Consider the following 13,563-nt stretch of genomic DNA (forward strand, 5'->3'; position numbering starts at 1 on the left):
GATGTCTACAAGAACCAGAGCAGATTATAGTAATAAATTTAGCTTAGTTCCTTCAGTGTTTGTAGCAAGATGCTGTAAAGCTTCTATAAGTCTGTCATGGAGAATATGGTTTATCCTACCATCATCTGCTGGGCTAATAGGATCAGATCAGATTACTTATAAAAGCTAAATAAGCTGTTAAAGAAGGCAGGCTCTGTTCTACGAACTCTGAAACTTCAGTCAAAGACTTCTCCAGATCCAGAGGAGGACAGACTGCTATTGAAGAATTAATGCAGTAACACATTGGTACTCTGTGTCCTTACGTTACTTTTAGCCTAGAAAAAATATATAAATGTAGTTGTTATTGTAAGTCGATTGAAATCCTTTTAACCTGAGAACTTTTTGAATTAGTTTTGTACTGCTTTCTTTTACAGAAACAGCTGAAAGAGGCAGTAAGGATCATCGGCTCAGGCAGCTTTTTGTTTGCTTCCTACCTCACGGTGGTTGGAGATGAGCGCTTCTATGCCAACCACCTGATGCCTCTGCTGCAGAGGCTTGTGGGTGCAGAAACAGCACATGTGTTGGCAGTGAAGTTAATAGGACTGGGTCTGGTTCCTCTAAACCGCTACCAGGACCCTGCATCACTGGTAAGCAAGTCATAAGCCCCATTTACGCTACCCTTTTGAAACTGTACCGAGAGCGGTCCGAGCACGGTAACCTAGATAACTGTTGAGTGTAAATGTAAACAGACCGTGGCAGACACAGCCGAACCTCACTAAACCAGTACTAATTCGTAAGTAGGGCTCAGTAAGGTTCAGTTGTGGCTCGGTTCTCTGATAACAAAGAGAGCATGAGCAGACTCTGCATCTCCTTGTACTTCTTGCGGAGGATGAGGAGAGCCCACCTGCCCCCAACCATCCTCCCAACCTTCTACAGAAGCACCATAGAGAGCGTTCTGACCAGCTGTCTCACTGTGTGGTGTGGAGGCTGCAGCACTACAGACTGGAAGAAGGTGAGGAGAGTGGCGAGAAGAGCAGAGAGATCATCAGGGTTCCTCTTCCTTCCATAAGACCTTTCATCCCAGCGCTGCTTGTCCCGAGCCCGTAACATCATCAATGACCCCTCACACCCCCACCATGAACTGTTCTCTCTGCTGCCCTCTGGGAAGAGGCTTTGCAGCATTCGATACAGGTCCAGCAGGTTCCAAAACAGCTTCTTCCCCACTGCCATCAGACAGCTGAACTGTTGAAAAAACTCAAAATCATGTAACAGACTGACACCAAATCAAAACACTGCTAAATTGCACCATGTATAGTAAATGCTCTGAAATTCCATATAATTGTGTTTATTTGCACCAGGTTTTTTTTTTTCTTCCACACTGTTTACATTTGATCACTGCTGCACATTAAGAAATGGAAATGTCATGAGAGCTGAACAAAACAAAATTTCATTTTGTATACAGAATAGGGTTCGGAATTGATGAGATTTTCACGATTCCGATTCCCTTATCGAATCTGTGAAACAATGAACTTGGTAAGTGCACAGTGACATTCGTCTACCTTCGCCTGGGTCATTCTACGGGAGCTGCCAGCCCCTGAGCCAGCCATGCTATCCGTATCGTCACAGTCATCTAAATCTAATGGAAACTGCATACGTTTAATGAAAAAGCATCTCCACCTTTCTTTCAGTTCCTGAACTGCAGAGCAACTTCGTAGCATGTTTAATACCGGTAACCCCAAAGAGAGGTAGGAAATGGGTTTATTTCTGGAAATGGCATTTGATTTACTAGGAACCACATTAAGCGCAGCCAGTGATGTAAAACTAGCTACTTACCACTAGAGTTGCCTTCCATGCTGGTCGTAACTTTAGCTTCTGTCCGGAAGCATCAAAAACAAATCTGTTAAAATGTATGCCATGTTGTGTACGCAGGTGTTTCTGCATGTTGAATGTATTTCCTCTGGCGGATGTAATTGCCACTGTGCAATGATTGCAAAGCACCTTGTTGCCATCTTTCTCTTCCGTAAAATGAATCCAAACTTTCAATCGCTTTGAGCGCTTTAGTTTTGCTTTTCTAGACTTACGCCTGGTCACGTTGTAACTGCTTACTGAATGCCGTGTGCGTAACTTGCTTAAAAACGTGACGTAAGTTGTGCTGCCCAGAGCGTCTTTGATGCTGCCTGGAATTGTTAGGGGAACTGTTAAGTGAGCTGCCAAACGGTGCTATGGAACGGGAACACATAGAACCGGTTCTGCACAGGAACCGGTTTTCGATTCCCAACCCTAAGACAGAATGACAATAAAATCTGTCTGAAGAAGAACTGTAAACAACAATCTTCTCAACTCTACATTTTATGAAATGGCTTCAAAAAAGTGTGGTGCGACCAAAGGCTGCCTTCTTCACCTGACTCTCCGCAAACAACGAAGTATCACAACTATTACCAAACATAAATTCCTGAATGTTTCAGGCACTGCCATTGTGATTTGCTTGATTCCCTCCTTCAATCCATAGCAGTAGTACCGTAGATCGTCACAAGGAACCGAGGAACTGTGCTAGCATGATGTGTAAATGCTCGTAAGGAACCAAGCTCGGCACAGTTAACGGATCCAAAATCGGTCCGAACTTGGCATGGATCGGTTTCATAGGGATAGTGTAAATGGGGCATATGGGATGCCTTCTCTCTAAAGTTGGCTACCTTCTAGTGTGGCCCTGTTTGCCTAAAGTTGTAAGACACCAAGTGGGGGGGGGGCTAAGAAAACGGTTTTCAATAATAATGTGATACTTAAGGTATATGAAAGCTCAAAATCAACATGAACTTTAAATATATTATGAATTAAGTATATGTAATGTCAATTTGTATAATAAATGACCCAAATATATATATACCTTTAAATTGTAAAATGCACAAATAAATAATGAAATGTCCTATTTTGTAATTAAAAATGCATTAAGAATGAATGAATACCGGTAAATGATTAAACGTTTTTAAAAACTGAATATAATAATACTTATTATATGTATAAATAAATATAAACTGAAGTGTTATGTATTTTTAGGGGATCCTCAGTCTGTTGTATAATTGTTTTTCGGGTCACAGGCTGAAATGATTTGTTAACCCTTGCTCTTGGAGACTGATCTAAAATATAATTCTTTTTGCTGCTGTTGGTCTACAGGAAGTAAATGTACTTGGACTCAAGTTCAGAAACCCTGTTGGGATTGCTGCAGGCTTTGACAAGAACGGCGAGGCTGTTGATGGCTTATTCAAATTGGGTTTTGGTTTTGTTGAAGTTGGTACCATCACTCCGAAACCTCAGGAGGGGAATCCTAAACCGCGTGTGTTTCGTCTCCCTGCAGATCAGGCAATTATCAACAGGTATGTATGAAAAGCACCCATGTAAAACATGTAGCAGCACCCATGTAAAACATGTACAGTGTGATATAGATTTAATACAGATTTCACCTGGGCTTATACATCTCTGCAAAGAGAAAATGCAAAAAACTTAATTTAAACTAAACACACTAAAACAATTAAAGGTATGGAGGATGATCTAAATAAGTGGCCCTCCTAATTGTCAATCATTCTGGTGATGTGTTTACATAATGTCCTATGTGCTTGTCCGCAGTTAGCTATCTTTTTCTGCGCCTGCACGCTTTCAGAAGTCTATGTGGTGAGCTATGGTTTCAGACAATCACTGAAGCTCACCTTTCTCACCACGGTTGTTTTAAAATGGTCAAGGTTTATTAGAGGAAAAAGTGTCTTCAAAGCGTATGAGAAGAGAAGAAAGGCCTCAGAAGAGGCAAATATATCCCAGAAAGCTTTACCTGGAAAACCTCTCGTCGCAATACCTCTCCTCCTATATAGTCCCCGCTCTATATAGTGATTGAGGGTTTTAGGGGTTAGGGCGGACGTTCGGACACAGTGAGCTTGTATGAGCTATGAGAACAGCAACTTATAAACCGAGTGTGCAGGAAGAGAAATTGTCTCAAGCACGTTTTCACACGCGTTTAATACTCATTCCCTCTCAGGAGCGGGTACAGGATTGTGCATGTGCACTTTTTTGTGATTTGTGAAAATCCTCCACAAATACCTTTAAATGTGTTTAGATTGAGTGCTGTCCACTGTGGAACAGTGGACCAGCTCTACACCCTCTGCAGGGTGCTTGAGGGTTCTTGGGAGTTTGCCCAACCAGTCCACATGTGTTTTGTGGACTTGGAGAAGGCATTCGACCGTGTCCCTCGTGCTGCCCTGTGGGGGGTGCTCCAGGAGTATGGAGTCGGGGGCCCTTTATTAGGGGCCATCCGTTCTCTGTACAAGCGGAGCAGGAGTCTGGTTCGCATTGCCGGCATTAAGTCGGACCTGTTCCCGGTGCATGTTGGACTCCGACAGGGCTGCCCTCTGTCACCGGTCCTGTTCATAACTTTTATGGACAGGATTTCTAGGCGCAGCCAAGGACCGGAGGGGGTCTGGTTCGGGGACCAGCGGATCTCGTCCCTGCTTTTTGCGGATGATGTAGTTCTGCTGGCTCCCTCCTGCCAAGACCTACAGCGTGCGCTGGGGCGGTTCGCAGCAGAGTGTGAAGCGGCCGGGATGAGAATCAGCTCCTCCAAGTCCGAGGCCATGGTTCTCGACCGGAAAAAGGTGGCTTGTCCCCTTCAGGTTGGAGGAGAGTCCCTGCCTCAAGTGGAGGAGTTCAAGTATCTTGGGGTCCTGTTCACGAGTGAGGGAAGAATGGAGCGGGAGATCGATAGACGGATCGGTGCGGCTGCTGCAATAATGCGGACGCTGCACCGGTCTGTCGTGGTGAAGAGAGAGCTGAGCGAAAAGGCAAAGCTCTCAATTTACCGTTCGGTCTACGTTCCTACCCTCACCTATGGTCATGAAATTTGGATCATGACCGAAAGAACGAGATCCCGGATACAAGCGGCTGAAATGAGCTTTCTCCGCAGGGTGGCTGGGCTCTCCCTTAGAGATAGGGTGAGGAGCTCGGCCATTCGGGAGGGGCTCAGTGTAGAGCCGGTTCTCCTCCACATCGAGAGGAGTCAGTTGAGGTGGCTCGGACATCTTCTTCGGATGCCCCCTGGACGCCTCCCTCGGGAGGTGTTCCAGGCACGTCCCACTGGGAGGAGGCCCAGGGGACGACCCAGGACACGCTCGAGAGACTACGTCTCTCGGCTGGCCTGGGAGCGCCTAGGGCTTCCCCCAGCAGAGCTGGAGGAGGTGTCTGCGGAGAGGGAAGTCTGGGAGTCTCTGCTTAGTCTGCTGCCCCCGCGACCCGGTTCCGGATAAAGCGGGAGTACGAGTACGAGTACGAGTACGAGATTGAGTGCTATACACAGGTTTATACATCAGATTATTTGGTGCAAAAATATATACCGGTATTGTTATTTTTTACAGGTTACTTTAGAAAATTTCCTTTTGTAGCATAATAACTTGAGGTGCATTTCAATTTTTTTATGTGTATAAATAAGTCGTGTTCAGTTAGAAGTTATTAAAAAAAAATGAACAGGATTATGTCTCATTGCTGTTTAAATATCCAAATGGGTTGGTTTTTAGCAGTAAACTTGCATTAAGTAAGTAATGTTTTATGTGCGTGTATTTTTTTAGGTACGGATTCAACAGCTGTGGTTTGTCTGAAGTCCACACAAGGCTAAAGGCTAGGGGGGAAATGCAGCAGGAGCACAGTAACAGTAAGTAGTTCTCACTGTCTTTAGGTTACTTTAATGTCAATTAAACCTGTATGGAACAAGAATAGAGCATGCAAGGCAGCATTTTAATGCCTCATGATGGTGTGATTGTGATCTTTGAAGAGTGTTGGGGAGGTTTAGCACAGGATTATGGGGTGTCCTTTTCTTTCCTAATGTTTGTTGTGTTCAAATATTCCTGACCTCACCTTATTTTCACATTTTATTGCCTTCATTCTTATTTAGCACATCAGCACTCTCTGGCCCCAGTTGAGTCAGGCGCATGATGATCCAGCTGTTTTGTGTGTTGTGTTTACCCAAACCTGCACACGTTTCTTTTGTTTATAGCCGGCCTGCCCCTTGGCATCAACCTGGGGAAGAACAAGCATTCCCAGGATGCTGCTGCAGATTACTCTGAAGGGGTGAGAGCTCTGGGCCCACTTGCTGACTACCTGGTGGTCAACGTCAGCAGCCCCAATACGCCAGGTCTGCGAGATCTGCAGGGGAAGGCTGAACTTCGCCAGCTTTTACGCACGGTAGGCATCACTGGATATTTAGGAGATTCAAACCTTAATGGCCAGAGTGAAAAAGACTGAAATGAAAGTTAGTTTATAGTAAAGCTGCAAAATTATTGAATCACAGTGGGCATCACAGTATCGTCGTTTTTAAAAGGTTAGTTATGATTAGAGATGCACCAATCCTCTACTTGTATCGGATATTGGAGAAATGCACTGGATTGGATCTCCAATATAAAATCCAGTGCATTTACATGGAACTGTTATTTCTTTCTTTCAGCTGCTTATTTGTTAATAAATATTATAAAGTACATTTATATCTGTTACATTTTTTAACAATGTTTATTTCAAGGCTAAAGCCTTCAATCACATGGCACCATATAATGTTCATTCATTCAACCTTTGTATAAGATCAGTATCAGATATTGCTTCAGCCTAGGTAATGTATTGGATAAAACTGAATTGATGCTTCACTAGTATTAATGCGGTGTTTAAAAGGCAATACTTTCAGACTGAGTCACAAATGAAAGCTTTTCCTCTGCAGAAAGTTACGCAATTTCTTTTTGTAACATTAACACCCCTAAGAAACTTTCATTTATTCATTCTTAATTCTACTTTTACGCATTTTTTTTAGTGTCAGCTGCATGTTTGTCAATGCGAAGCACATTTCTTACTAAAACAAATTCCTTGTACATGTAAAAATCTATTTGGCAATTGAGGTTTTTTCTGATTTTGATTCTGTGCTTGTCAAAAATACGATTATGGTTGCTCAGCAGAACATATCAATAATTATTTATGTTTATGCCTATACCAGATTAAGATTATAGTGAGTGAGATAAATGGATTGATGCAGACATTGTGATGACTTCAAAAAAAACAAGAAAAAAAAACAGAAGAGGGTTTGATCACAATATTATCACAGCATTAAACACTGATGTCATCATTTTATGCTAATATTAAACAGCTCGCCTTAAAACACAAAGGTTTTGAGTTGTTTTGCCTTTTCTTCCTAAACAGCCCTCTGATGTAGTTTATCAAAACTCATAGATTTGCTAAACCACAGTAAGGCTTGATCTCTCTCATATGTGATGGAAAAAAGAGCAACCTCCTTATCTTTCAATGGAGGATTATGTATAAAGGGTTCTGATTTTTTTTTTTTGCTGAGATTAAATGCAAACCGTGGTTTGATTATCCTCACAGAATAACTCAGGAAAAAAAACCTCATGCCGTTGGCTCATCTCATTCACATCTTAAATCAACTAGTGGCTCTGGAAAAACAATTTTGATGTTTGGAAAAACAGGCTGCAGTGATTGGATGTACTTCTGATATTATCAACATTGATCTTTTCCAAACGTGTTGAGTGAAGGACAATTTTAGTAACATCAGAAGTATAGATTTGCAAATGCAGCCGTGCCATCCAGCCTGTTGCAGTGTCAAACAGAATCTTAATTGTGATCTGCATCTGTTTATTTAATGCAAATGTTTGATAAGGGTGCACAACAGATTCAGCAGCATATGTTGATTACGATTACTACATACAGCTGACAGCTAAAGGACTATCAAGGGCAGGGTTAATGAATGCCATTCTCTAGTGTCGGTATGTGTGATAAAAGCCCCTCGGCCTATATTCTCAAGCTTGCTAACTTTTCTATTAATAATGATTGAAAAAATAAATAGTACATTTTTAACCAGATCAGCCATAAGCGCAGTTATTTAACCTGCAATCAGTTTTGAATAAATTCCTTGAAATAATTACTTTATGCTAGTAGTTACTTTGGGCTTTTTTATTATACTTTTTTGTTTTTATTTTTTATATGTGTGTGAACCACTCTGAACCGTGCTTGTTGTTCAGAAACAAGTTAAAGAACTGATCTTTTAATACTTCCAGTTCTCAATATTTTCTGTCTTTCATTGAAGTTATTTAAAATTCCTTCAGCCATTTTACCACATGCTAATGCTCTCTGCTCAGGTGTTGAAAGAGCGTGATGGTCTGCAGGAAGAACGCAAACCTCCAGTCCTGGTTAAGATCGCTCCTGACCTCTCCGCCCAGGACAAGCAGGACATTGCAGATGTTGTTGCTGAGGTTTGTTTTTTTCCCCCTGATATTTAAATCTCCATTAGGATTGTTTTTTTTGTTTTTTTTATTGAATGGAATTGAATTTGGAAAAAATTTTATTGGAAACTCAAATTCTTTCGTAAAAGCATTGGTGGCGGCCTAGTGGTTAGGGCATAGAGCTTGAAAACCTGAGGTTTGAGTTCGAGCCCCACTCCCAAGGACTGCCACTCTGCGTCCCTGAGCAAGACCCTTAACCCCACACTGCTCCCTGGGCGCCGCACAATGGCATCCCACTGCTCCCCAAGGGGATGGGCTAAATGCAGAGTTCATTTCGTTGCTCTGTACTTGTGAAAATTAGGGAAATAATTGGTCTTTGGAGTTTTAATTTAAAAAACAACAACAATCAGTTAAATATTCTTTTCTTTATTATCTTGATTTCTTTGCACCCACCATCTTAGATGTGTCAGTCTTTAAGGTGAAATTTACCCATGCATACTGCACACCCCCTCTAGCTGCAGCCATTTACACTGCTGATAATACAGTTTCCGTTTGTTTTGTGCTCATATATAATAAATTTTTCAGGGTCTTCTCATTAACAAATAAAATAACATGGTCATGATTTTAATTCATTATATTAATGTAAAAACTTTCCTGGTTACACAAGTATTCATTTTGTTTTTGTTTTTTTTTTAACTTCCCATTGCAATTTTTTTTTAAATCATCAATCATACAGTCATAGAAAAAAACTAAGGAGATACTGTTATATAAGAACTACCTTTAGCAGCAATATCTTGAAGTTATTTTCTCTTCAGTTTTATCTTTTATCATCACATAGAGCAATTGCTTCTCTAACTCCGCTACTGATGCTTTTCCTTTTAGACACTGTGAATACACCTGACTGCTTGAGGTCAGCAAAGCTGCTGTTTTTACAGATGTGGTCATACTATGGGGGTTTTAAAATAATAACATGAATTTGTTAAGCACAGACTGACTCTACTTTGTCTCTTTAATCTTACAACAGGAAGGTGTACTTAGCTTTTTCAAATATCTATAATTCTGGCTTATTTGAATCCTAAAACAAAACCAGTGTTAACTATAACTATATATTTTTTTCTAGTAATACTGAAGAATGTTAACAGTAGGACAGCAGTTCATTGACTGGGATGTACATTAAATCAGAGGAAGAGAAACTCCCCTGAAACCAAAAGAAAATCCACTGCTGGCCAGATAAAAAGGCACCTGAATGACTTCCAAAACAGGCAAAGTAAAACTTTAAATAAATATAAAAGTGACATGGAAGTTTTTTCCCAAGAAAACCCAGGATTGAATCCTGTTAATTTTTATTCCAAATTATTTGCCTCTTGAAATGTAATACAATAGTAAAGGCTGACTTTCCCTTTAAATAAAAGGTGATACATTTCTAAGATCTTTAACCTTAAAGCCTCTTATGCAACAGCAACCTATTTAAAAAGCATGCTTGAAAGGCTATAATATTTAAATATTTCACCGCTCAGTCAACACTGAGTAAAAAACTTGATAAAAACACTTAATAAAATAAGTGTAAAGGTATGTGAATCCAAAAAGGATTTAGAGTTAATGCGACTGCTGACATGGATCCAAACTAATTTAGAGCATCTTCTCACTAAATAAAACCCTGTTTCATGGTCATGAAAAAAAACATCTTTGGCATTGAAAAATCTTTCAAACATTTCAAGTAGGTCTACAACTTAAAGCGTCTTTTTGACTTTAAAATTGATTATGATGAATTTTATGGGTAAATATCTCTCTTTTTTTTATACAAGGTCAACTCTTTTTCATTCAGCAGTGCTTCTTTGAAGGCCAGAAATCAGAGCCTTTACTTTTTGTCTTTGTTTCTCCTTTTCTTGTAGTTGGGAGTGGATGGTCTGATGGTGTCTAACACCACTGTGTCCAGACCAGAGGCACTTCAGGACCCACACAAGTCTGAGACTGGTGGGCTAAGTGGCCAGCCCCTTAAAGACCTCTCCACTAGGACTGTCAGCGAAATGTACAACCTAACCAAAGGTTGCTGTCTGCATATTTTTTCCATTGCAATTTCTTTTTAGAATAATCGAGTACATGTGAAGGAAAGTTTGGTTTGGTTTTAGGCAAAGTACCCATCATTGGAATTGGTGGCGTGGCCAGTGGGCAGGATGCAATGGATAAGATTCGTGCCGGTGCTTCTCTGGTGCAACTTTATACTGCTTTGACCTATCAGGGTCCACCTGTAGTGAAGAAGATAAAGCGAGAACTGGAGAAGCTTCTTAAGTAAGTATAAACATTAAAGGGGGCAAAATCCCAAAGGAGAAAACAGTGTTCTACCTGTTTTAATCTAAAGAAAGCAAACATACAAAATGCCATACAGAAAATGTGCATTTATTGACAGTTCACCTGTGTGTGTGTGTGTGTGGGGGGGGGGGTCGAGTATTCAAAGGAACACACTTACATTTAAAAGAACAACAACAGCTACAGCAATTAATATAATGCTAACTTAGATAAATCAAAAGCTGATTGAATCCGCTGCAACTGTTTTAATTCCCCTTTTCTGGTTTTGGATCTGGTTTCTGATTGCACCGTTTTTAATGGCAACTTAAAAGACAAAACCATTTAACAGGGAGAGATGAGCAGAAGTGAAGAATCGAGTTCCCAGACTTGGACCTGGACTCGAGTCATTGATTTTTTTTTTTTTAGTGAATTTGGACTCAAATTAACAAAGAAATGCTCTGAGACTTGTGAATTGACTTGGACTTGTATATCAGTCACTAATGACTTGAATAGGAATTGAACCTGTTCATTTGAAAATATTGTATTTTTACCTAAAATTCAAAGTTTATAAGCAGCTTATTAGCAAATGTTCAGTTTCGCTGGTTTCACTTTGATGTTTAAGAGGAGCTCAGACTGCCATAAAGTAACGTTTTGGGTCACATAACGCATGACTCTGTGTCACAAGACAGCTGTTTGAAATTCTGCATGGAGCATTAATATCCACAAAATGCTGTATATTAAACTTAAAATAATTGAATATAGATTTCAAATGAAGCTAATTTGTGTGCCAACAGTTACGCATTGTTGCTTTTATAGTTGCCTTCTCACTGTTTGTACTGATCGAGAAGAACTGGAGGTTACTTTCTATTACTGATGTGCTAATGATCCATTCCTTTGTGTGTTTGTAGAGATCAAGGTTTCAGCTGTGTATCCGAGGCTGTCGGCGCAGATCACAGGCAAGAAGAAAAAAAATCTTAGCACACACTCCCAAGGCTCTGCAACACGTGTACCTGTCTCCTCCATCGACGCTAAATAATCAGCCTTCTGTCATATACTTGGATTAACTTCTATCGTTTGTTTTTCCATTCTGATTTTCAGGATGGCAAATGAATGATCTGTTTTTGTATTTAGGTTCAAAGTTTGAATAAATTAAATGAACACCTTAACAATACATCTTCAATACTTTACTGTGTTTTTTTGGTTTTGTTTACAGTATTAAAAAGCTGATTTGCACTGCAAAAAAATGAGAAGTCAAATATTCAAATGTGTATTTGCACTTTGTTTTTGCAGGCAAGTAAAATCATCTGCCAGTGGAATAATGTGGCCTCTAAAATCAAATAATATGCTGGAGCTAACATAATATGATGAATTTGTTTTGGGTTTTTTTTTATTTTGAGGTTGGTAATAAATATTCAATTGAAAGATCATTTTACTTGTCTTCTCAAATTAAGTGCTGATAGACTTATTAAAGAACTTTTTACATACTTTTTCCATTTTCTGCAGTGTGCTACCTGATTGTAGCAGGTCATGTTTTGTTACAGTGTAACAGCAGTTAGTGTTTTTAAACTTCATAAAAACACCAAAGTGCTTTAATGTATGTTTTAATGGTACAAATGTGTTTGCCATGTTTGTGTAAAGAACTAAATTGCCATGATTATGTTCTAATAAACAAAACTTGATGGAATTATTAAATATAATTGGAAAACACAAACACAGATTTTCACATGGCTCCTTCTTTTCAAATATCATCAGTTATATCTGGCAAAGTGTGAAAACTGTAATACTGCGGTTAAAACTAAATCCTAACTAACCTCATTCAGGTTGTAACGAACAAGGCGACTCCTGCTTGAGGTTCAGTATTTTAAAGCTGATTTAGTTCCACTATCATGGGATGTTCATTTGTCAAATTGATTTCCAAGATTTCCAGCAATGAATTCTGTTTTTGTATTTGGGTTTTTATTTTTAATAAATCCTGTTTTGCCTACCATATCTAATCTGGATTGAAAAAATTATGTAAAAAAAGTGTATTTGCTCGTAATTTGAGCAGTAAAATGATCTCCCAAAGGGCAGATACTTTTAGTACTTGTCCCCCTAAAATAAGAGACGTTTATCATGCATTTAATGCCCTTAATACAAGATAATGGAGATTTTTTTTTTTTGGCACATATGAAGTAGTGGAGATTAATGCTCAAGTATTAGGTTGCTTTTACTAGAATGACTTATTAGTTGGAGTCAAGAGACCTAAAGCATTCCAAGGTGCAAAGAGCAAAATCCCCCCTAAAATAATTTAAATGAGTATATTGTGCTAAACTTTCTGTTCCATGTACTGCAAAGAAAACAGTTGTAACAGAGAAGAACTTGGTTAAGGGTAAAGGTCATGCAGAAAAACGTTATCGTTGCACGTGTTATGGAACACTTTGCAAGCAAATTTCTGAAGATTGCAATATACTGAATACTGATTGAAGCAGCAGTGAATTTTTTTTAACATTATGATTGGTAGATTGGTAAAGTTCAGTCTTGATGACTTTGATCTATAACTGCAGCAACCGAGGAAGTTAGACATAGTTTTGGGGTGTGATGACCAGACAACAGGATAACAGACAAAAGGCTGCTTTTAGAAATAATATTGGCCTTTCATCACTTATCAACACATTGAAAAGCTCATAAAGTTCCCAGAATAGAATGTATTTATCAGTCCTGTCCTCGTCTGCGAAGCCAGCAGTACTGTGAGGATCAGCTGTGAGCTGCTCCTTCATCTCCTGAGGCCAGGTCCTGACTGTCTCATGCCATATGTGGTGTCAGAAGAAGGGGGGGAACGGCCAGACCAGAAGACTAAACTGATTGCCACATGGATATCTGGGTTCTTTGAAAAACTTCTGTCATTGCTGGGAGGCAGCAGTTGTGATTGCACAGCTTCTCGTCTTGAGGCTAGGTGTGTGTGCATGGGAGGGAGTGTTATTTGATTTTAGACCTTAGAGATTTCAGGAAATGAAAAAGCTCCACTATATACTAGGGTTGTCAAAAGTATAGATACTCAAAAAAGTATCGA

The 13,563-nt window shown here is 39.8% G+C and overlaps 1 protein-coding gene across 1 annotated transcript in view; it reads left to right on the forward strand.

The window, feature by feature from the left end:
• The window catches only part of dhodh (dihydroorotate dehydrogenase (quinone)), a 14,531-nt gene extending 2,085 nt beyond the window's left edge, over nt 1–12,446 (forward strand). Inside the window, exons 2-9 of the mRNA XM_015385202.1 lie at nt 414–626; nt 3,151–3,350; nt 5,583–5,665; nt 6,008–6,195; nt 8,145–8,258; nt 10,121–10,274; nt 10,358–10,517; nt 11,423–12,446. Coding sequence (XP_015240688.1) covers nt 414–626; nt 3,151–3,350; nt 5,583–5,665; nt 6,008–6,195; nt 8,145–8,258; nt 10,121–10,274; nt 10,358–10,517; nt 11,423–11,492 — 1,182 coding nt within the window. The 3' untranslated portion in view covers nt 11,493–12,446. The remainder of the gene's footprint in view (nt 1–413; nt 627–3,150; nt 3,351–5,582; nt 5,666–6,007; nt 6,196–8,144; nt 8,259–10,120; nt 10,275–10,357; nt 10,518–11,422) is intronic.
• The last annotated feature ends 1,117 nt before the right edge of the window (nt 12,447–13,563 follow it).

This window comes from Cyprinodon variegatus, unplaced genomic scaffold, assembly GCF_000732505.1.
Source record: "Cyprinodon variegatus isolate N-32 unplaced genomic scaffold, C_variegatus-1.0 Scaffold15, whole genome shotgun sequence".
NCBI lineage: Eukaryota > Metazoa > Chordata > Actinopteri > Cyprinodontiformes > Cyprinodontidae > Cyprinodon > Cyprinodon variegatus.